The sequence below is a fragment of the Nelumbo lutea genome, chromosome 1, assembly GCF_056320005.1.
Source record: "Nelumbo lutea isolate HS-2025 chromosome 1, American lotus-T2T, whole genome shotgun sequence".
NCBI lineage: Eukaryota > Viridiplantae > Streptophyta > Magnoliopsida > Proteales > Nelumbonaceae > Nelumbo > Nelumbo lutea.
Genome location: NC_142684.1, coordinates 70,013,941 through 70,036,115, shown reverse-complemented (window position 1 = coordinate 70,036,115; position 22,175 = coordinate 70,013,941). Strand labels below are relative to the sequence as shown.

Genomic DNA, 22,175 nt, shown 5'->3' with positions numbered 1-22,175 from the left:
ACACACACAGAATAATTAATGACACAAGACAAAGAGCTCTCAAGCTTGAACTCTCAATTCTAAATTCTGACTCAACCATCATTTATACGTGTTATTTCTTACTGTATTTTATTATTGAATTAGAACCATTCATAAAATAAATTTACATTAAATTAAATTTAAAAAAAAAGAGAGAGAGAGAGAGAAACCTGGTAACCATGAAAATGAGCAATGGTTTCTTTAGACTTTTATAGAAGAGGATTTGTTCACCCCTGGCCCTATGTATGAGATGGGCAAATTTGAATTTTAACATTAATTTGGGTCCAATCTAGATTCATGTGAGCTATGTGGTATCCTCACCTCTCCTGTTTCATTTTTTTTTATTATTATTATGTCTTGCTTTGTGTAAGTTTTTAATCTTTGTATTGGTTCCACATTTTTTCTTAGTTATTCATTAAGTACATTCTTGTATGTATAATCTATTTATTTTATGAAACCGGTTCTTCAATCTTCTTTCATAGCTTATAAGTTTAATATAATTAATGATTATATTTTTTTATTCTAAATTTTTTGTTAGTTTTCACTGCCATTGTATGCATTTGTAATCTCTCATTTGCTTATATTTTTTTTATCTATTAGTTTTTATTAAGTTTCTTCTTTGTATATGTACTTCCCTTATATACTAGAATTCGTTCTTCCCTATTCACAATTTTGTAAAATTTAAGAAAGTCTCAACTAAATATTGCTTCTCCAATACCTTTCGTTACTTTACCCATAGAATTTGCAATATGACACCAATAGCAAATAGTAATATAAAATGTATCAATAAAACCATGAAGAAATGCTTTACATAACTGCATATTTAAGCAATTTCTTCTATCAAATGCTGGTCATGAATCAGAACTCATTCAATCCAAGATCAATATCAAGCATTTAGACCAGAGACGATTAGTAGCAATATTTTTAAACCGCTGTTGACCTGGATGGTCGGACCATTCGGCCCGAGAACCGTCCAGGCAAACGGTTCCATTTTACCCTAAATTCGGTCTCTGATCAAAAACTGTTGAATTGGTCAATAATCCGTTAATCCGAACAGTCGAACCGTCAACCTGTTCGACTCTTTCAATGGTTTTTAGCTGTTTTTATTTTAATTTTTTTTTATCCGAACAAGCCATCCATTTAAACCAGACAGTCGACCGTCAACCCAGAAATCGATGGTTAGAATGGTTCCGCTTCCAGATCATTTTTTAAAACATTAATTAATAGAATAGTCGAACAAACAAGAGAACATTAAAGATAATCCCCAGCGACATTGTTTATGTATGAAATGAACACACATAAGGAACATCCAAATGAGACCAACTTCAACAAACTAAAAAACTCAATCATCAAATAAAGCACCTTAAAAATGTAATTCAAGAGTTGAGAATCAACGATGGGATGAAATGTGACAGTAATTGTCACAATTGTTGGATCAGCAATGAAACCAATTAGACCTTCAAACGAATAAGTAAAAGAATTTATCAGTGACATCAAAGGAATGGACGACCTACACATGCAAACATAATGAAAAGACGAAATTTTATCCAAATTAACTAGATAATGATCAGGTTAGCTAGGGTTTAGGGTTTGACTATGATACAGGAACGAAATGATATTGGAAAAACTTTTAACCAATGAACCAGTATCATAAAAGTGGAAACCAATCAGGAGATATTTAACATGGGGGTTTTGATTAGTCAAAACTCTTCTAGTTTCATGTCTTTTCGGTAGGGGTGCAACCTTGATAGGTCTAACATGAGCCCAACCTAAATTTTTGCATGGATTGGGCCTGGATTTTCGAACTACGGGTTAACCCTGGACTAGATTGTTAGAAATATGTGATACCAGAAGAATTTTTGACCAATCAAAACCATTCCATGAATTTTAATAAATTTCACCTGATTGGTTAACATGTTAATATACAGGTTGATTGATCACAATTTTTTTTTGGATATCATATATTTCCGATATCATGGTTGAACCTTTTTTAATTGTGTATAAAATCTGTACATATTTTCAATTAATTATACTCTTAAATTGGGCCAAAAGGATGACTATGTAAAAATAACAGAAGACTACGTTACATAAATTCAGAGAAGAGTTCATTCTCTTGAATTTATTTTGTCGTCTGTGGTCTGTCTGAATCTCCCATAGAAACCAAACTGAAAACGTAACCGGCTCTTCATTCTGGGTTGCAGTCAATTTGACCGATGGGTTAAACAGTTCAGTCCATGATTTTCTTAAGTTATAAATAAATTATATAATAAAAATTTGAAAACAGAAAATACTTTGGAAGAAACAAAAAAGAGAGAAAAATTAGGGCATGACTAAAAAACAATTAGAAAGAATCAATATCTTACTAACCGGGTCAAATGATTAAGCAGTTCAGCCAGTGGATCAACCACCAGATCATTGATAGAGAATGGTTTTTTCCTGAATTTTTTGATTGAGCAGACCAAATGATCAAATCCGAGTATCCAACAGTTGGACCATTTAACCCGTGACCCAATGATAAAAATGATTATATGACTAACGCTGCACTTGACATTCCTTATTTTAGAGAGATTTATCTCACTTCTCAAAGAGTTCACACAATAACATCACCATTTTGTTTTTTTGGTAAGGAAAGAGATCCATTGCACAGAAAGAAGCTAAGGATACAAAAGAAGACCCCTCGTGTTGATGTATGCGCTGTGTCTCGTGGGGAGGGGTCTAGGGGTTAGAATATAAGATTTATTTACATTGGCCCTTTTAGCTATACCGTGGGCTGGGCTTACATCGTTCCTGTTTATATACATAATTTTAAGATCCACAAAAAAAGAGAGAAGGAATTTAATATGCTCAATCAGCGACTGTTCATTCCACCTTGTGTTTACTCTGGTTTCCTTGAGTTTCTGCAGGATCTCTTTCGCATCTAACAAAATGATGGCATGGTTGATACCCAACAAGATAAGTCTTCTCAGGCCTCTGATGATTGCCCAGAGCTCAGCTACTGAGGAGTTAATGGCATTGCACTGTTGTCCTTCTGCAAAGCAAACATTGTGTGTGTAAGATACTATATATATAAACCTATGGAGGTTGAATTTGTTGTTGAATTCCAAGATCCATCAACTATAGCAATGGAGTGAGATGCGGGGTAGATTGTGGGTGGGTATTTCGTTTTATTTAGATTGGATTCGAGACTGAAACCATTTTTGAGCTTTTGTATTTAGAACATACAGGTTGAATTTTCTTATGACTTCAAGGGGGTTCAGGGGCTTTCCTTTGAAGGTTACTTCGTTTCTGTGATCCCATATATCCCTCAAGATGGCTAGCAGTCTAGCCAAGAAGAAGTCTAAGAGGCTTTTCTTTTCGGGATTCCTTTTCATCCACTAGAATAGGAAATCTGGTGTTCTTGAGAGGGTGAAGGCTTCTAGGTTGAAGCCAATTTGCACTGACAACTAGAATGTCCTTGCTAGGAGACAATCGAAGAAGAGATGTGCCTACATTTTCAGTGCAGTGCCACAGAGGACACAAGTGGAGTCCCCAGAGTATCTTAGGAACCAAATTGACTGCTTCGTTTTTAAGCCATTCATTAGGACTTTCCATCCAAAGAGTTGGCATCGAAGGGGGGCTTTTGTGGTCCATAATTTTGACCACCTGATTGTTCTCAAGAGGGACCCACGGTTTCAGATTATGAGAAGCTTTTGTAAGCCACTCAAACTGAGTACTCCCCATCCTTTGATCTTTTCAAAAGAAGCTTCGTCCTCTTGGCTTTGTGGGGTTAGAAGGATATTTGAGATAGTTTCAACTAATGGATCTGTGAAGATATGGTATAACAGTTGGGAGTTCCAAACCCCTTAAGAGAAGACGAAGTCTTTAACCATCCAATTTCTGACATTTGGGTCATGTAGTTGCCGGGGTTGGGGTTTATTAGAGGGAAGACTTGGGATCCAATGATCATTCGTGAGAGTTGATGCGAGTTCCATCCCCCACTTTCCAATAGAGGTGTGGTGTGAGACTGTTCCTGATACTTTGGATGTTTTGCCACCAATGTGAGTGAAATCTCCTTAGTTTGACTTTAAAGATGGACTTGTTCCTTAGTTATTTTTCCCGAATTTGCTCCTTCCACAGGTTTATCTCTCCTGTTAGCAACCTCCAAAAATGTTTTGCAAAAAGAGCTTTGTTCATTGATTCTACCTTCCTGAGGCCTAACCCCCCTTAAGATTTGGGTTTGCAAATCCTGCTCCAAGGGATATTGTGGCCTCCTTGTTTGCTTGTTTCACCCTGCCACCAGAAATTTCGTCATAATTGGTCTCAACCCATTTACCCGATCCAACGAAGCCGCAGATTTAATAAATAGGTTTTTAAGCGAAGTTTCAATTTGCACGTTCCAGCACACTTAAATAGATTTAAGGTCCATTTGATTGAAATTAAAACCAGAATGATCCATTCCAATTCCAACCATTTGATCAGATAAAATTGGAATCTAATTCCCATCCCTGGTGGAATGGGCATTCGAGTATTTATTCCGACCAATTATGAATTTCTGATTCTAAATTCGACTCCAGGAGATTGATGAACGGACCCTTGGAAAAGCAAAGTTGAGAAGGACAAATTTGAAGTTTTTCAGCAGGCAAACAAAGATAAACCATGTGCTCACAATTTCCATGTCGATGAAACATCTGAATTGATGACCATACAATGTTGAAAATCAGAGATCTCAACGGACATCTTTTGCCTTGACCGATTTTTCTCATGGCCCTTACATTAATAAAAAGAAGTGTGGGGGGCCGGGCCTGGGGCAATCACACCCATTAAAATATGTATGATTGATCCATAAAAACAATATTGAATCTTCCGCTTGAAAATAAAAGAAAAAAATGTGAAGATCTCAATGGAAAAGGTGGCCGATCTTTGGGGAAATCTCGAGCAAGCATAACCAAACCAAGCGTCAGAATCTAAAGCTGGGATCTACGTCCATCGCCCAAGCAAATTTGGCGAGAAGAGACTTGTTGAATATCTGCAGAATACAAGGAAGAATAATTAGCAACGGGTATCCTTGGACAAGATAGCTTTTGTCCTTTTGGATCAAAAGATAGTTTATCCTTGGAGGTTCAATAACAGCTACAATCAATTCATTAAAAGAACCCCCTCCCCCCCAACCTTCTCAATGGGGACTTCATGGCGCTTGCACCATGCAACGGATATCCTTGGATCAAGATAGTTTATCTTAGACGTGCCCAGTGCCACGGTCTTTAGATCCTCTTTGATCTGTTTATCCCTTTCCATTTTCTCAATCTTAGCATTTGCCTGGGCAATTTTCCTCTCCAACCTGCATGCAAGCAAAACAATAAATTTGCAACATAACTGCAATGAAAAAAAAAAAAGCTCCTCTTTGGGCAAAGGCACGAGTTATTACGCTTCAGGGGTCAAGTTCCTCTTTGGCTTCCCATCAGCACCCTTCAAAGAGGGCTTCCCTTTCTTTGCTCTAGCCAAGTCCGTTTTGAGTTCATCCAACAATTCCTACTCGGAACATGAAAACAAGCATGAACTTCCAGAGTGCAAACAGATGCCACTTGGACATGAACATCCAGCAGAGAAGGATATCACAATAGTTGGTTTAACAAGGGGGAAGAAAAGACCATATCACAATATGCCCACCCCTAACAAACAGTACATCAACACAATGGCATGCATATTGTGCTTATAAATTAAAGCTTATTTACATTGACCTTCCTTTCATTTCCTGTGCATAGAATAAGGTAAGAAATACCTTTAGCTCCTTGATTTTATCATCCAATCTATTCATTTGAGCACTGTGGGACTTCGAGACACTACGTTGATGGTTGCATATGATTGCAACCTGCAAAATCATGGAAAGACAAGAAGACGATAGTGACCATAAGATAAACCCCAATTTGGACTTTTAATAATGAGAATTTTTATTTTCTTTCAGCAACAAAAGCTATCCTTACTTCTTTGTTTGCATGTTGATATACAGTAATTTTTTCTGCAACATCACCATCCTTGGTTTCTTTATTCAACTGTCAAAAACCAGAATAACACCATTAAGACTCATCAAAAGTTACAAGAATTACAAAAACCTAAGGATAGCAACCACACCAAGAAAGGAAAAAAAAAACTATCACCCACAGGCCCCCTTGTGCCAGAAATCTAATGCCCTTCTATATATGCAAATTTTAACCTTGTTTGATTTATATCTCAAAATCAATCGATGCCATTTCCAATGCATAATGATTTACTACCTCTGGTCTAAAATAATTCATTGGAAAGATCATTGCTTCAGGCCACATCATTTATATATGACCATATAATGTCATACATCACATATGGTCATATACACTAAGTTGTAACATGAAGTACAGAACACCATAATATATTACCACAAGTTATATGGCATCCACTTCTTTTTATTTCTTTTGAAGGTTACACAACGGGGAGTAGCCCATCCCCCAACCCAGGTGCAGGCGGGATTCAATCTCAAGTCTCCGCTATGACCATGAGAAGACGACCACCTTACCAACCAGCTGATTGGCAGCTTGCTATATGACATAACTTGTTACTCAGCTCTATAATTTTCTGATGAAGAAAACAGAGAGAGAGAGAGAGAAAGGGAACTCTATAAATTCTATTAAGTTCAGTTAATTGAGAATTTTATTAAGTGCTAGCTATCCTATGCATAATGACCTATGACAGATACATTCAATTAACAAAATTAGATTTTTCATGAATGGAGGAGATGATCTCAACTCCAAAAGAACGCCAAGGATATAAACCCAAGGGTTACAACCACAAACCTGCTTAAAAAAATGATTTCCTAACATTTTCCTAGAGAAAACTTCTACTTAAATTATTTTTAAGAACCAGACTATTTATTATTAGACTAAAATGGCTTGGATTCTCTTCATAAGGAATGCAAGCATTATATGATATAAAAACCTGAGTTCAGGAGTTTTGCATCGGGAAACTTCCTACTAACCATCCCATCTAAAGTGATTGACGCATTGTATGTACGAAAAACTTTGGCTGTGAGACCAGGCATGAGTTCCTTCAAATGAGCATTCAGCTTACTGGTATCTAGCTTGTCAAAAAGATCTTCCCCCTCCTTTTTTCCTGAAAAAGACATCAAGAAACATTAACCATGAAATCACTCTGACCGGGTAACAGCTGACCCCATATAGCTGGGACAAGGCTTAGATAATGATGATCATTCTGACCAGATAACAGGGTCAAGTACTCATCAAAAAACACACACACACACACAAAGATAATAGTATCAAATAGATAAGGCCCGCATACCTTCTTTGAATTGTCCAATTGCTTTATACACAGGAAGCTCAACTTCAACAGTGTTGAAATATCTAATGGAATCTTTACCAAGGAAGTCAAACTGGATGATGACAGAAAAGGAGAATAAAAAAGGGATCCTCCCATCATCATTTCCAGCAAAAACTCAATAAATAGCTAGAATCAATCAGCAACAAAAAAAAAATATCAGGGATAGACCAACTCATACCTGTAACTTGTTTGGAGGGACTAATTCAACATTTTCTACTTTTAGTGTACAGCAACCAACCGTATCGGCCTCATCATCGTCCTGAAAATGGTAATCAGTTACAATTTGCAATCCTGGATCATTTGTAAAATAAATAGTGCAAAGCAACATACCTCTGGCAAATTGAGGAACTTTATATAAGTTAAATGAACCCAAATAGTTAGCATAACGCATTACTTAAAAATTAGGACTCAGCTAGCAGAATGCAGATCTAAAAGAAGTTGCAGTGGCTCTGTAATATCTCATAATTTTCTAATGACATGCAGCATATGGGCATTGGCTGCCTTGTGTTTCTTCTCTAGGACTAAGATCTAAGACACAAGGTACAAAGTAATGGAGATAACAGCTTTGTCTCTAGTTATTTTGGTTGTAACCATAGTTGTGAAGGCGATGCCTAGGCAACAAGGCACCCTTGGAGGCTCACTTCGCCTAATCGCCAAGCAGTTTTCTGTAGTGTGTTATAAAAAACTATTATATTCTTAATTTTTTGAGGTTATAATTATAAAATAGACATTTTTAAACTAAAATATTCATTTTGTGTGTTTATAATACTAATTTCTTTTTATTATTTTCTTATTTGTTAAAGTTTAATCAACACAAACATTGGTAAATGCTGTATTAAACCCTCAAAGACTTCAAAACCTGAACCAATAAGAAAGGAAGAACATAAAATGTTGTCCAATCAACACACTTTCTTCTTTTTCTTTACTAATTCTGTGTGTTTGTATACTAATTTCTTCTTCTTTTTCTTCCACCTTTTCTTTTCTTCTTTTCCTATAACAGAAATAGGGGTTCAGCCCCTATATTCTTTTAATTTTCTTTTCTTCTTTCTTTTTCTTCTCATGAATATGTTGGAATATGTTGATTTTCTATACTTTAACATGAAGTTTAATACTTTTCTTATGAAAATTATGGATATTTATTAAGGAAATATGATTATGAAACCTAGGGAACTACCCTAGGATACATGTTTTTATTTAAAAGAAACCATCAGCTAGGTGACGCCTAGGCAGGCGCCTAGGCGACAAGCTGCCCCCCTGTCGCCTAGCCTCGCCTTGGCGCCTTGAAAACTATGGTTGTAACTTCAAAGTCTTGCAGAAAGAGTAGGAAATGCAACCATATAAGCACTCTAGTAGATTACAAACATAAGAAATCAAAATTCAAGAAGAACAAAAAGGTGTACAGAGCAGTGCAAGAGATAATGGGATTTGAAGGTGCAAAGGAGAAAGAGGAAGAGCTCAGAAGCTGTAAAAACTGTTGAGCAACAAGGGAACAACAGATTTTGGTCTTGTGAGATTGAAGAAGCTGTGCTGGAAATAATCAGAAGCCTTGAACTTGTGTCCATTAAAGATGAGAAAAGATAGAATTATACTCCATGGCAACAGAGACTAGTGTATTTGCTACCAAGGGGCCTAGAACCCACCATAAGCAACTCAACCCAAGCTCTTTGCCTGTTGAGACTGGCAAAGAGTCATAGTAGGAGCAATATGAAGGAGATAATAGGTGGTTGGCCAAGGAAATGGCATCATGGCTTTTTTTCTGGTGCCCACTCCAGGCACTCTTACCAGAAATGAAGATCGAGTAGAATGAATCTGATAATGGTGATGATAGAGAAGACACAGACAATTGAGAAGATGAGATAATAAAGAACAAAAAAAGGTTGCAGGAAAACCTTTCATTGAAAATCAAATGTAGGGAAAGACCACGAGTAAGGAAGAAGAGAAAGAAAGTGTGATCTCTCGACTGATACAAGCCAAAATAGCCCAGAAAGTGTGAGGGAAGAGGAAAGGTCAGGTTTTTAATCACTAACCATTCAATCTAGATGGTTGTTCCAGTGAACAGAAAGAGGTTTATGCACATAAATGAGCAATAACAAAACAGACTGCTAATATCAGGCACATAAGCTACATACCTTTTCCAAAAGTTAATAATAAAATAATAAAAATAATAATAATAATAATAATAATAATAATAATAATAAAGCATGTTTAACTACATATTACCTTCTCATTGCCTGCCCTTAGAGCCAGCTTATCAATAAGATAAGTGGCAACAGCTATCTGACGCTTGGCGATGTCTTTACTCGAAAAATCTCTTGTATAATTTGCTCTGATATCCTTAATGTAGTCCTGAGTCAAAAACGTGGATCACAATCATTATGAGCACAAAGCATGAAGAATGGACTTAGTATTAATTTGCACAAAAACATGAAGATGCATGGAGACTTCACCTTCAGCAACCTTGCCTTCTCATATTTCTCCTTGTCACTTTGCCCTTTCAAGGAACTACTAGCTGCCAAGAAGACGTACTTGAATTCCTTTGGATTAATTGGGTCATTCCAAAATGCTAACCATGTAACAGTATTATCATGCTTTACTTCCTTCCATCTGCAAAAGTGCCACAAGATTTCAACATGGCTAAGACAAAATAGCCTAAATCTTATTGACCATAAAAGGTTAATTTGAAAATAGACATTGCAGAACCTTTCACCAGGAATTGGGCATTCGGGAACTGGGGCACCCTTTCCAATGTTTATTGTGATATCATTTGGACGTATGCGTCGTTTCAACTTTCCCATCTGAAATCCATGAGTCAACGATCAAAAAGGATTCCATGATAAAGAATTCAACAAGTAATGTAAATACTTCTAACATCCCAGCAAAAAACCACCAAATATCTACAGAATCTATTAGACAAAGTGCTCTAGATTATCATCTATAGAAAATATAACACAAAAACACCTTTGGATGCTCGCCACGGCCTCGAAATAAGCCAGGTGGTTCAACTCTGAAATTTCCAACCTGAGATTAAAATATGAACAAAAAAGTCAGCAAGTATCAATAAACACATGCATTTACAAACAAGAAAAAAATACACCTAAGCAAGTGCATCAGTACAGTACCAATAAAACATACTGTATGCATAAATATAAGCTATATACAAACAACTTAAGAGAACCAATCTTATTTCATGGATATTAGCTTCATGGCATTATTACATTATTACATGATAGTCTATCAGAACTCACAAATAACCAAGAAAGTTACATATGCAATAATAGAAAAAACAACAATTGCTGCTTCAAAAGCATGTTTGAGATGCAATGAGTTAGAGAAAAGAGGACATAATGCCACAAATGTTTAAGCACAATGCCATGATGAGTTATTTCTTTGTACACTATATACCATGCATGACAATGAAGTGTTTACACAATCATGTAAGCAATCCATTTAATATGCTAAGGTCTACCAAAACTGATAAATGTTAAAAACGAAATGCCCCTTCCTAACTAGAAAATTGGGGGATGCAAAGAAAGATATTATGCCATTTACATAAAAAGATGGGAAGATCTGCAGGGATAAAAGAAAAACAAAATAAAAACAATGCATTACGGAAAAGAAATAATATCAAATGATTGTGGATATCACTTGGCACTAAGTGGGTTCATGTATTTCTATGCATTAAATATTTTTTTGATGAATGTTTCTATGCATTAAATATTAGAAATCATGTGTTTCTTTTTTACTTTTTTTTAAATATGTCCAAGATCTTAGCTAGAAAAAAAAAAAAGACTATGAAGCTAGAATCTGATCCACTGAGACCCGAACTAGTACTGTAAAGAAAATACCAAAAAAAAGGGGGGGAAAAACTAATATTCTAACAAAAATCATGCCTTGACAGCTCTCCCCAATAAAGGAAACTGGCCTGGGTCCTTGATGCAAGGTGCAGGAGCATTGCTACCTGACTGCCCTGAAAAACCTCCCCTTAATTCACTACACTCCCCATGTCCACAACCTCTCATCCTCTGCTGGCTTCAGGAATTTGTTTATGTTAATTGACTTACAAACTTTCTCTTCCTTCTCAAGGCTATCCTTTTTAAGTTTGTCCTTCTCAAATTTCAGCTTAATGTAAAGGGTCTCCACCTTTTTCTCAATAAATTGCATCAACTCAAAGTCTTTGTCAAGGACAACTTTTCTTTCCTCAGATTTAAATACTTCCAAAGCCTTCCTCTTTTCAAAAAGTACTTTCTCTGATTCTTCAAGGGCCATTTCCCTATCCTCTTCTTCTGGCTGTTTGTCAGAAGCATCCTAGTTTGTGTCTTGTTCAATCTTTCCCTGTTCAGATTCCATGTCCTTCGGTAATTCAGTAGTCACAGGAACATCCCATTCACCAGATTTCTCCTCCTCTGAACCATTCGAAGCCTCACCCCTACAATACCTTGCCCTGTCATGATCACCAAACCGGCCCTCTCCACCCCTTAACCCACGACTTCCACCACCATAACCCCTTCTTTCACCATTCCCATTCCAATTTTCATTCAAGAAATGCCTACTGTCATTTCTGAAAGGACGATTCTCACTTCCACAAGTTTTTCCCTGAGATTCAGTCCCCTCTTCCCAACCATCACCACCAATCTGACCCTGGGTTTCATTGGCACCAGCCTGACCTTCATTTCCAAAACCACGATCGTCATTAAACCCTCTTCCTCGGCTACGCCCTCTGCTTCGCCCTGGGTTATCAGTATTGTTTTTCCACTAGCTGTGCCAAAGCCACCACAACCGATGAGGTTCTTGTCAATGAAGCCACACTTCTTCGACATCCCCTCATATTCACCTGCATTCCACATGCCAGAACAGTTGCTGCTTCATCCACTGCCTTAATTGCTCCATGTGCACCCTAAGCTTCTTCATCTATGTCTCCAGTGCCAACTTTTTGCTCTTTCTACTGTCAATAGCTGTTGGTTCAACTAGAGATGTCAGTGAATCAGGTTAAGTAGTAAGCCCACCTTGACTTCACTCTGTTTGGACGGGCTTGGGTCAGTCTTGAGTTTCAGGTTGGGTACGGACCTGCAAAAACCCAACCCACTAACCATGGTAGCATAGTTCTCAAGGCAACTCCTAGGCGGGTAGGTGCTTTTTGGGGTATATAAAAGCTGTTGTAAGTTTTACATATTTCTTATGTTGTTTTATATTAAGTCTAATATAAACATAGGCATGATGCACCGTATCATTATTTTTATTTGTTTCATAAGATGATATATTTTTTATTAGTTTCTTATTTTATTAAGGTTTCTGATGTATAGGTATTTGGAGACAGAAACGAGTTCGAGAGATATCCTCATCAGGGTTCTGCCCCTTCTTTTTCTTTTTCTGGAAGAGCAATTCTTCTTCATCCAGTTTTTGAACTAAAACATGGAGCCCATCCCATCTTCTCCATCATTTTTTGAGATTTTTCTTTCATCTTTTCTTTCTTCTAAGACAAGAATAGGGGCTCTGCCCTTCTTTAACTTCTATTTCAATGGCAAAAATAGGGGCTCATCCCCTTTTTGTTCTTTTCTTCTTTTTGACATTAAGCGACACCTAGGCAACCACGTGACTAAGCGCTCCCCCTGTCGCCTGGGTTCACCTTGGCACCTTGAACATTATGCATAGTGGCATTGAAAAACTTAAAAAAAATAGCCTTTATCAAGGATAGTGGCACAGCTCATGGGACGGGATGGATCAAGTTCAGTAACCTTCTTCCAATTAGTCAGGTCAGGTTTGATTAAACCAAGCCCATAACCAACTTGTTGGCACCCCCAAGGTTCAATCAAGCCACTTTAGTCTAGTCTTCTAGTAAAGCTATGCCTCATAAACTCAAACTCTTGCTCATTCTCCCTCCTGAGTGGGTGGTGAGGGAGGTCAGAAGTATATGGTGTAGGCTCCTGAGTTCAAAACCTCCTTACACAGGAGTTTCTCCAAGTTAGACAAGAATGTTACATGTGATTTGGTGTTGCTTCAGACCCTATAATGTATAAAGGTGTTTCAATTGTAAATATCTTCCATGGGATTCTCATCATTCAACTCCCAAGAAAATTGATATTCCACGAGATAGTTTGGTGTAAAATGAAGATACCATATCAAGGAGATCTATCAAAAAAATAAGATACCATATCAAGGAGAGCAAATCCCCCAGTCCATGAACACAACAAAACTTTCAACATTGCTAGCATCATGATGAATGACATAGTAGTAGATATTGATCATGTTTCTCCAAGAATTGAGTACTGGACCAAAGATGATATCATCATCAGAATTCATACCATATTTACTGCAAACAAATCAAAAACCAAAGGCTACTACAATTTGAAAATCATTACCAATGTTTTAAGACTCAGACTGGACCAGATAGTCGGACCATTCAACCCAGGAACCGGAAGGGAATCTGTTTTTTTAAACCACCGGTTTTCATTTTTTCTGAAAAACTGGAAGAACCGGTCAAAACCCAGCAGAACCATTGAAAATCGGCAAGGTTTCAACGATCCAAACAGTTTCAACAACCCACCCAGGCCACCAAATGCACATATATTTTAAAATGCAAATAGAAAGACTTGAACCTCAGATCTCATAATTGCATGTGTTGACATCAAACCATCAAGCCATCATTCATTTTGAGCTTAATTATGTGTCTCTAATATATATTGATTAAATATGAATATATTTTTAATAAAACATAAGTAATGAGACTTGAATATATTTTTAATAAAACGCAAGTAATGAGACTTGAATATATTTTTAATAAAACACAAGTAATGAGACTTCAACCTGGTCATTTAAGCTAAAAAGCAGCACCTTAACCATCTAGCTGCCACTAACATTTACGTTATAAATACGAAAAAAAAATATTTTGTTTGTTGTGACTTGCAATCAAACCGTTTGACCTAGTGATCAAACCATTTGGCCCATGACCCAAAAGACTTTCCAGTTTTGTGTCTGGTCAAAGTCTAAAAACACTGATTTTTTTGATAAATGATTGGTATACTATTAAGCATAGAAGAAGTGCACAATACCAATTCTTAGAAACATACTGATTGAACACTTCTTAAAAACACTGATTATTACCATATACCAATTCTTAGAAACATGTTTGTTTCTTAAATACAATGCTTTTGGGATTCCCCTTTCTTGATTACCAACTATAACACCCCCCTAAACACATCCCCCATAATATCAAGTGAGCTTTCTTAACTATCAACTTCTATAACCCTTTTTATTCCACTGTCCCCTCATGAGGCTGCTCTGCACCCTTGTTTCTCTTTCCCTTAATAAAATCTGTATGATGAAAACAGGTATCCAATTAGAATTTCCAGAGTGAAAACAGAGATGGTAGAAGGTCGCTCTTCTTCCATTCAACTCAATATCAGTCAACATCATCATTCCCACCGACAAAGTTAATGCCAAGGTACCTATACTTTAAATAACCTTTCAAACTCAAAATCACTCCACTTGAGATTAATTTTATCAAATAATAACTATTTAAGTATAATCCTTCTAACCAATTTACTAAAAGCCATATAATCAAAATAACAAGACATAAAAATCCAAAGTTCAGTGAACCTTTTCCTTGACACCATCGACAATAGCCCACATGTACTTTTCCTCTTGTTTTAATTTCTCTTCTTTCAGTGCCTTCTTTTCCTGTAATGACAATGAGAGTTGAGTCGACAACCAAAAAGAAAAGAATCAACAACAAACCATTTCTTAACTATAAAGCACAAAATAGAACGTTGGCATCAGAATCAATTACTACAAAGGAGTCAGTTTAAGCAAATTTATCATTTCCAATTTACAAAGCATGGAAGTTACATTTTTGTAGAAATCTATAATAAGTAAAAGGTTAATCCACAAGATGGATTGTTCCAATTCTGACAAATATATTGCTGCCCCAGCAGTGTTTGAAGCCTTGGATCTATGGTTTTGATAAATCTATAGGGAAGATAGAAAGGGAAAAACAAGTTTCTAAAAGAAATAGTCAATTTTTAGAGTGTGGCCAGTCTAGGTACCAATACAGTATATGTATTGGGAAAAAGGTACAAAATGTGAAACTTTGTCCTCTATGATATCTAGACCTAAACATCACAACAATTCCAAAAACAGGAAGAACTTGAATGAAAGGAGATTATATCATCTCAAAATGATGTTGAATAGGATTAGTTTAAAGAAGCAAGTTAAAACTGTTGTCAAACTGACTGAACATTGTTATAGGGTTCATGTGATAGCTGCAATTTTGGTTTACTCATCTAAAGTTAACAAGATATAGTTCCTTGAAGCAAGTTCGATCTAGTAAAGGTCATCATTCTGATTTAAATTAATATACTTCAGGTGATTCATAAAAAGTTTTAAATTCAGATAAGCCTGCTATTGCATGACCAAAATATTAAACGATAACACGGACACTTTTATTGGATAAAAATAAAAGAAATTTATCAAAAAGAGAAAATAGAAGGCAATGTACACCTGAAGTATGCAAGCTTTGTGACACAAACACATACAGAGAATCTCCACTCCACATCAAAGAACCTAAACTCTCAAACACAGACAATGCATCGACATCAAGAACCTCTCATCTAAACATCCTACCATCTCTCTTGAATCTTATAAAGATAATGCATCCTCCAAGATAAGTTTGTTTAGACTAGACACTTGTAAGCCCATAACTTGTGCAGGTCTGAATCCCCTCCCCCAGTCCTACCATTTCTACTGGAAGTGACAGGTTCTAGCTTCTGTTGCATCTGAAGCTTTGGAGTGTCTCCCTCCAAGGTAACAAACTATCAAAAGACTTGAGACCTAACTCTTGGCGCACTAATTCATCAAACAAGTTCAACATCAACTCCCAATCCCATTCCTCTAAATCAAACTCCTGCTTTACACTCTCTCTCATTTCCTAACCTCACCACCACCCTCTACCCTAACAAGCCTTTTTAGTCAACAAGCTATTACTGGCACCCTGCATAATATCAGCATCACCTGGGCAAGTTGTTGGTGAGCACTTAAGATAAGTACCTGATTGAGAGAGGGTATTGGCTGAGGGAGAAGGTGAGGACTCAGGAACCATTTGAGAATTATCCAGTGATAGAAGGGAAGGAGACTCCTAGGTGTTTTCTAGTTATTTGTCGCTCTCATACACAGCATCAATATATGGCTATCATTCCACAAACATGGAATTGGAAGGGGCTTGTATCATGGTTTACCTTGGAGATGGATTTGAAAGGCCCGGATCCCTTCCAAAGCAACTTCTTTCATGTAGACTGCAACAGTGAACAAAATCTAACTCATCTTCTATCCAAAGGAATAGTCATGGATAATCTATGTTGCCTTTGTGGTCAAGATCAAGAATCAGTCTAGCATATATTAATCCTCTGCAACTTTACTTATGCTATCTGGATATACAGTCTGAAGCATTTGACTAGACAGTGGGTCGTTCCACAAAATCTTACTAGATTGATATCTTGCAGGGTTCTGTGGACATGGTAAAATAATGTAGAATCTGTTATTGTTTGTTCTGTGTTGAACCACCTAAAAGGAATTTAGGAGTATGATATTTGAAGGGAAACTTGCAACCAAGGAGATGATCATTGGGAAAGTAGAGCAAACACTTGTGCAACAACTGATCATACTTAAGGCTGTGCTTGGGAAGAGTACAAATACAAAAATGATCAGTACAAATGGAAATATGTCTGGTTCAGAAAAATGCAAATATGTTTGGGAAAGTAGAACAAACACTTGTGCAACAATTGATCATACTTAAGGCTGTGTTTGGGAAGAGTACAGATACAAAAATGATCAGTACAAATTGAAATATGTCTGGTTCAGAAAAATGCAAAGTTGGTTTAGTTTTGTAATGATAATTTCGTATCCTTGCCAAATGATTTTTAGTTATGATAGGTACAAATACGAATCCCGAGACTGGAATCCACCTTTTTTACGTCGAACTTGAGTGCAAAAGCTTACATCCATTTTTTGGATGCAATTTGTTCTCTCATTTGAATGCAAACATGTCTTGAAATCAGTGTTTTCCATCATTATCAACACACAAATACTCTTACCAAACACTTGCAAAACTGAATCAGAGTGCATATATGCACTGAACCTGCAATTGCAAGCAGGGAATTATTGTATTTGTGCCGCAAACGTCATGGGCTTGCTTGTATTTTGGCTTTCAGTTCCAATTTGAGGGAACCTCTTCCTCTTGAGTTTTAATACAATTACCATTTGTCAATACAAATAATTATAACATCAAGAACAATGCACTAATCAAGAAACTAATACCAACTTCACAATTACTAGCACCAGCCTCCATGATTAACTAATTGTCCGAACTTCAGATATACTATTTTCATGTGATTTGGGAAGCAGTCCAAGTAGTATAACTTACCTCTGCACTCATTTGCTTTTTCTTTTCTTTTTCCCTTTCGTGCCATTCATAAATAGGTGTGAAATCACATAGCTCAAATTTCTTAATTACATGATTTTTCCCGAGTATCACTTTCCAATCATTCATGAAGTTCTCTACGAATTTCTGTTTGGTTGCATATTCTGTATCTTTCATCACTGCAAACATTGTTGCTACCTGCATTTTTTTTTCGAGTGAAAGAAATAAATAATCAGCAGAAAAAAAGGAAAAGTCCGAGGATAATCAAAACATGAATGCATATGACTGAAAAACACAGAAAGGTTGAGAAATGGAGAATCTTGAGCATCACCTCTTCCTGTTCAGGAGTCAAGTCAACAGGTTGCCCATTGTATAGCATCTTAACCCCATGGGGCTTGTATGGAGGAGGGAAAATAACACCATTGTGTTCCAAGGTAGTCCATTTCTGCCCTTCACCAGAGCTGGGCGGCACCTTTGTTGACTTGGAATATTTATCTTTCTTCAACTTTTTGCTTGTTTTCTTGAATGAGGAGGAAACAACTTTTGTGGTTGTTTTCTTTGTGGATGATGATTTATTATCTGAAGGAGCAGACTTTTTCAACCTCTGAGAAATAGGAATATTATCTTCATCATCCTCTTTTGGTTCTGATTTTATAGGTGCTTGCTTAACTTTGGCAGGAATAGACTCTGAAAGTTTCGTCTTTTTAACTAAAGATTGACCTGATGTATTGACATCACTCAGAGGTCTCTTGTTCAAACTTTTGAGGGACTTTGACAATTCATTGTCCTTCTTGCTGGAACCATTTTGCTGAAACTTGAAAATCAAAGGTTTCTCTTCATCTGAATCATACTTCTTAACAGATGACCCAACATTCGTCTTCAGCTGGAATTTCGATGACAATGGAATTTCATCTTCTGAATCTGCAGAAGATTTCTTACAGGTTATCTTTGTCTTATCCATCTGCGATGAAGTAGGAACAGGTGAACCATGACCCTTTGTACCAGGCTGCGACTTGATCTTTAGTGATGATCCAGAAGTTGCAAGTCTAAAACTTAGTGGCTTATCATCATCCGAATCATCAGGATCTTCTTTTGGCCCATTGCAAGGTTTATTCAACTGCTGCTTCTGCATATTATTAATAGCCAAATTCTTTTGTGGAGAACATCTTGATTTATCAGCTATTGAAGTTGATGCATTTGAACTTGCTGCAGTTGGCTTCCCTGCCGATGTCTTTGAAACTGCTTTACCCTTTTGTAAGCTTGAGTTTTGACCATTTGGAGATAATGAACCAGAGACATGCTTTCCAGATGATCCATCATTTCTTTGAGATGACGCCTTCTTTAACTCTGAGTTTACTTGGTTTTTCCTGGATGCTGTGTTGTTCCTTTTGAAAACAGCAGGTCCCTCATCATCATCGTCATCACCAATAATTTTAGGTTTTATGCAAGCATCAACAGCCATTGTACCACTTTGCAGTATGTTGGCATTTATGTCATATCATTTTCTGCATATAGTAAAATTCCAAAACCAATGACCATTAAATGACAAAAAATTATAAATGAGTTATAGAATCCATCTAGATTCTAGCTACTGAAAAAAAAAACTATTAGAAATGTAATATAATATATATAATAATCAACCAAAAAAATGTTACTGGCTACAATTTGACAGATCAGCAAAAGAAGCTGTTCACAGGATGTTAATGCCAAAGAACTAGATGATGGTATAACCGGGAGCATATTCGATATTTAATTTAGTGCTAAAGCTGAACACTAGAAGGCAAACTTGCAAAGATATCTACAGCAATGTTTTAAAGCACAGAAAAGTGACACAAGGCATTCTAATAGCTGGAGACATGAGGCATAGTTCAGAATGCAAAATGTGTAAGAATCCAGAGAACAAGGAGGTGTGCATGAGGTACAAGTCTTTCTTTCTTTTCGTATGAGGCAGATGCCTCTAGTACACCACATACAGAAGGTGTTTGTTGCATATGCCTCGGAGGCATAAATGCCTCCAGAATGCACCTCAGGTCATTTTGAGGGTGCCTCGCCTGGAAGGGCACCAGGCACCTCCCACACCTTTTAACACATTGATCTACATAATGCAACCACTGTTCATATTAAAGAGTTTATGAAATATATTCATTCAGCCATTCTTAAAAATTGATTGTGATTTAGATCATTCAGGGCCATTTCATAATGCCTGAAAATGGCTGAACTGAATAACTTGTTGCTTTGTCTTTTTAGTGAATAAATCATTAAGTGGGTAGTGAGCTACTTAAGGGTCAAATGGAACTTTGGGTTGATTACTATGTTATAATTATTTTATTTATGTAACTATTGTATCCACTAAAAGAAAAGGCAATAAACATTTAGTTTAGCTACTTCTGCCATCAAATAATCTCTCAGACTAATAAACAACAACCAAACTCTAAGTTTGTACATCACATACCAAGAATTAAATTTCACCAGGGTTTTTGAGAGTTGGGACACATGTACACATTGGAAATTAACAAATTTTTCCTAGCTATCCAATGCCTGGTGAGTTGATAGTTTGATACTGAAAACAGCCCAATTGGGTAAATGACAATAAATGTTTCAGCAATTTTCAAATTGCAAGAGACCAACCAAAATGACCCTCAATAGAAAACATATCCAGAATACCAACGTTTTGGGATCTTTGGATAATGTTTAAGGCAAAAACTCAAGTGCCCGGCATGGCAACATCCTCACAAAATATTAGGTTTATCAAAAGCCCATATACCTTTATCTTAATGAACAAAGAATCTGTATTGCATTTATGACACTAGGATATTAATAAGACTTCCTAACAAATCTGATAGAAAAGATTTCTATTCCATAAAGCACATGGAAAGTTTTCTACGGTGAATATTCTGCAGTTCATATTCACCAAGTTCTTCATAATTCTGGTTAAGCAGAACGACCATGCAACAGACAAGGAGATATTCTTCTTCTAACCCATTTGTCATTTTAGGGAGGGAGGTTCAAGAGGATTTTCAGTTTCTCTCAATATGACCATTTTCTTAAGGAGAATATAAGCCACAAATTCTTTTACTTTTATCACTGAGGCCCCAAGATCTCACTGGGTGCAAATAGATATGGGCATATAAAGCGTTTACTTGTTTCTATGAATGCAATTTGAAAAGAAAAAAGACAAATAGGTCAATGTTTAATCTCCAAAACCATTAGAAACCCAACGAAATAGGCACAAAAAGGGAACCAAAGCACAGCAGAAACTCAGAACATAAGCACACCAGATAATCCCAAAAAAGTCTTTCAATAAATACAATAAAGAGCAAAAAGAAAAGAAAAAAAAAAAAAAAAAAAAAAAAAAAAAAAAAAACTAGAAAACGGTATCCACTAAAATAACAGCCATGAGGCGATGTGCAATTTTAGGCAGCTTACCACATATAACCGAGTTACACTGAAAAGCAAATTCTCTGCAGTGAAGAGAAGAGACCTGCAAAATAGATAATAGAAGCTGAACTGAGCTCAGAAAAAAGCTAAAAAAACTAAACTAAAACAAACAAACAACCACAACCCCATACAAAACTAAAATGAAGCAAAATAAATATATATATATATATATATATATTTATGTACGTAACCGAAATCTTAAATCTTAAAAAAAAAGAAACAAATAAAACTGCAATATAATAATAAATAAAACCAGTCCAGAAAGCAAGAAAAAAAACACAAGAAGCTAGAGAAATCGATAAATCAGATTACTGTCGATCTCATTTTCGGCCAACCTTCCTGTGTCGTTTGAAAACCACGACAGGCCCGGAAAAAAAAGGTAGGTAGGGTAAGAGATCTTCATTCTGTATAGATTTAGGGTTTGATTTCTGTGTCCCCTCAGACTACAAAACTATTTAAATTATTATCGCACAAGCAGAAACTCAAATGCAAAGAAATTTTCACCTTTTTTTCACCGGTTTTTACTTTTGGAGGTCGGTTTTCTATCTTCTCCTCTTCTACTGCTTCACTTCTCCTTTCGATTTCTTTCTCTCTCTCCCTCTCCCTCCTCTCCTCTCCCTCTCTCTTTCTCTCTTTCTCGTCTTTCTGCCAACGGAGGTATGTATATCTTTATAAATATAAAATTACTAAAGTATCCATACAATTTCATTAAATTTATAAACATATACCCGACAAAAAAGAAATGTTTGGTTTTTCACGTGCAATGGGCTAAAAGCCGCTAATAGACGGTAGACCGCTGGGTTTTGAAAGAACCCTCCAGTCGCTTAAGCTAATGGGGTTTGGAACGTATGCCACACGTTACCGGCTTTCCCCAGCGCACACGCTAAGACCAACCCGCTCATACAAACAACAACAAGAAGTGTTAAAACCCGAACCGGATGACAACCCGTTTGGGTTTGGCTATGGA

The 22,175-nt window shown here is 36.5% G+C and overlaps 1 protein-coding gene and 1 pseudogene across 1 annotated transcript; both read right to left on the bottom strand.

Annotated features, from left to right (window-relative positions):
• Nucleotides 1–4,625: 4,625 nt before the first annotated feature.
• LOC148875172 (DNA topoisomerase 1 beta-like) lies at nucleotides 4,626–21,893 on the bottom strand. The gene is made up of 17 exons (XM_088964238.1): nucleotides 21,713–21,893; nucleotides 21,197–21,251; nucleotides 18,102–19,275; nucleotides 17,774–17,968; nucleotides 14,956–15,036; nucleotides 10,321–10,380; nucleotides 10,063–10,157; nucleotides 9,810–9,966; nucleotides 9,583–9,708; nucleotides 7,541–7,621; nucleotides 7,324–7,414; nucleotides 7,004–7,137; nucleotides 5,979–6,047; nucleotides 5,777–5,866; nucleotides 5,423–5,526; nucleotides 5,167–5,335; nucleotides 4,626–5,023 (listed from the first exon to the last, which is right to left on the bottom strand). Exons 3-17 carry the CDS (start codon nucleotides 19,230–19,232, stop codon nucleotides 4,955–4,957), a joined length of 2,652 nt encoding a protein of 883 aa, XP_088820364.1. The 5' UTR covers nucleotides 19,233–19,275; nucleotides 21,197–21,251; nucleotides 21,713–21,893; the 3' UTR covers nucleotides 4,626–4,954.
• LOC148875173 (uncharacterized) lies at nucleotides 11,098–12,270 on the bottom strand (annotated as a pseudogene).
• Nucleotides 21,894–22,175: the final 282 nt, after the last annotated feature.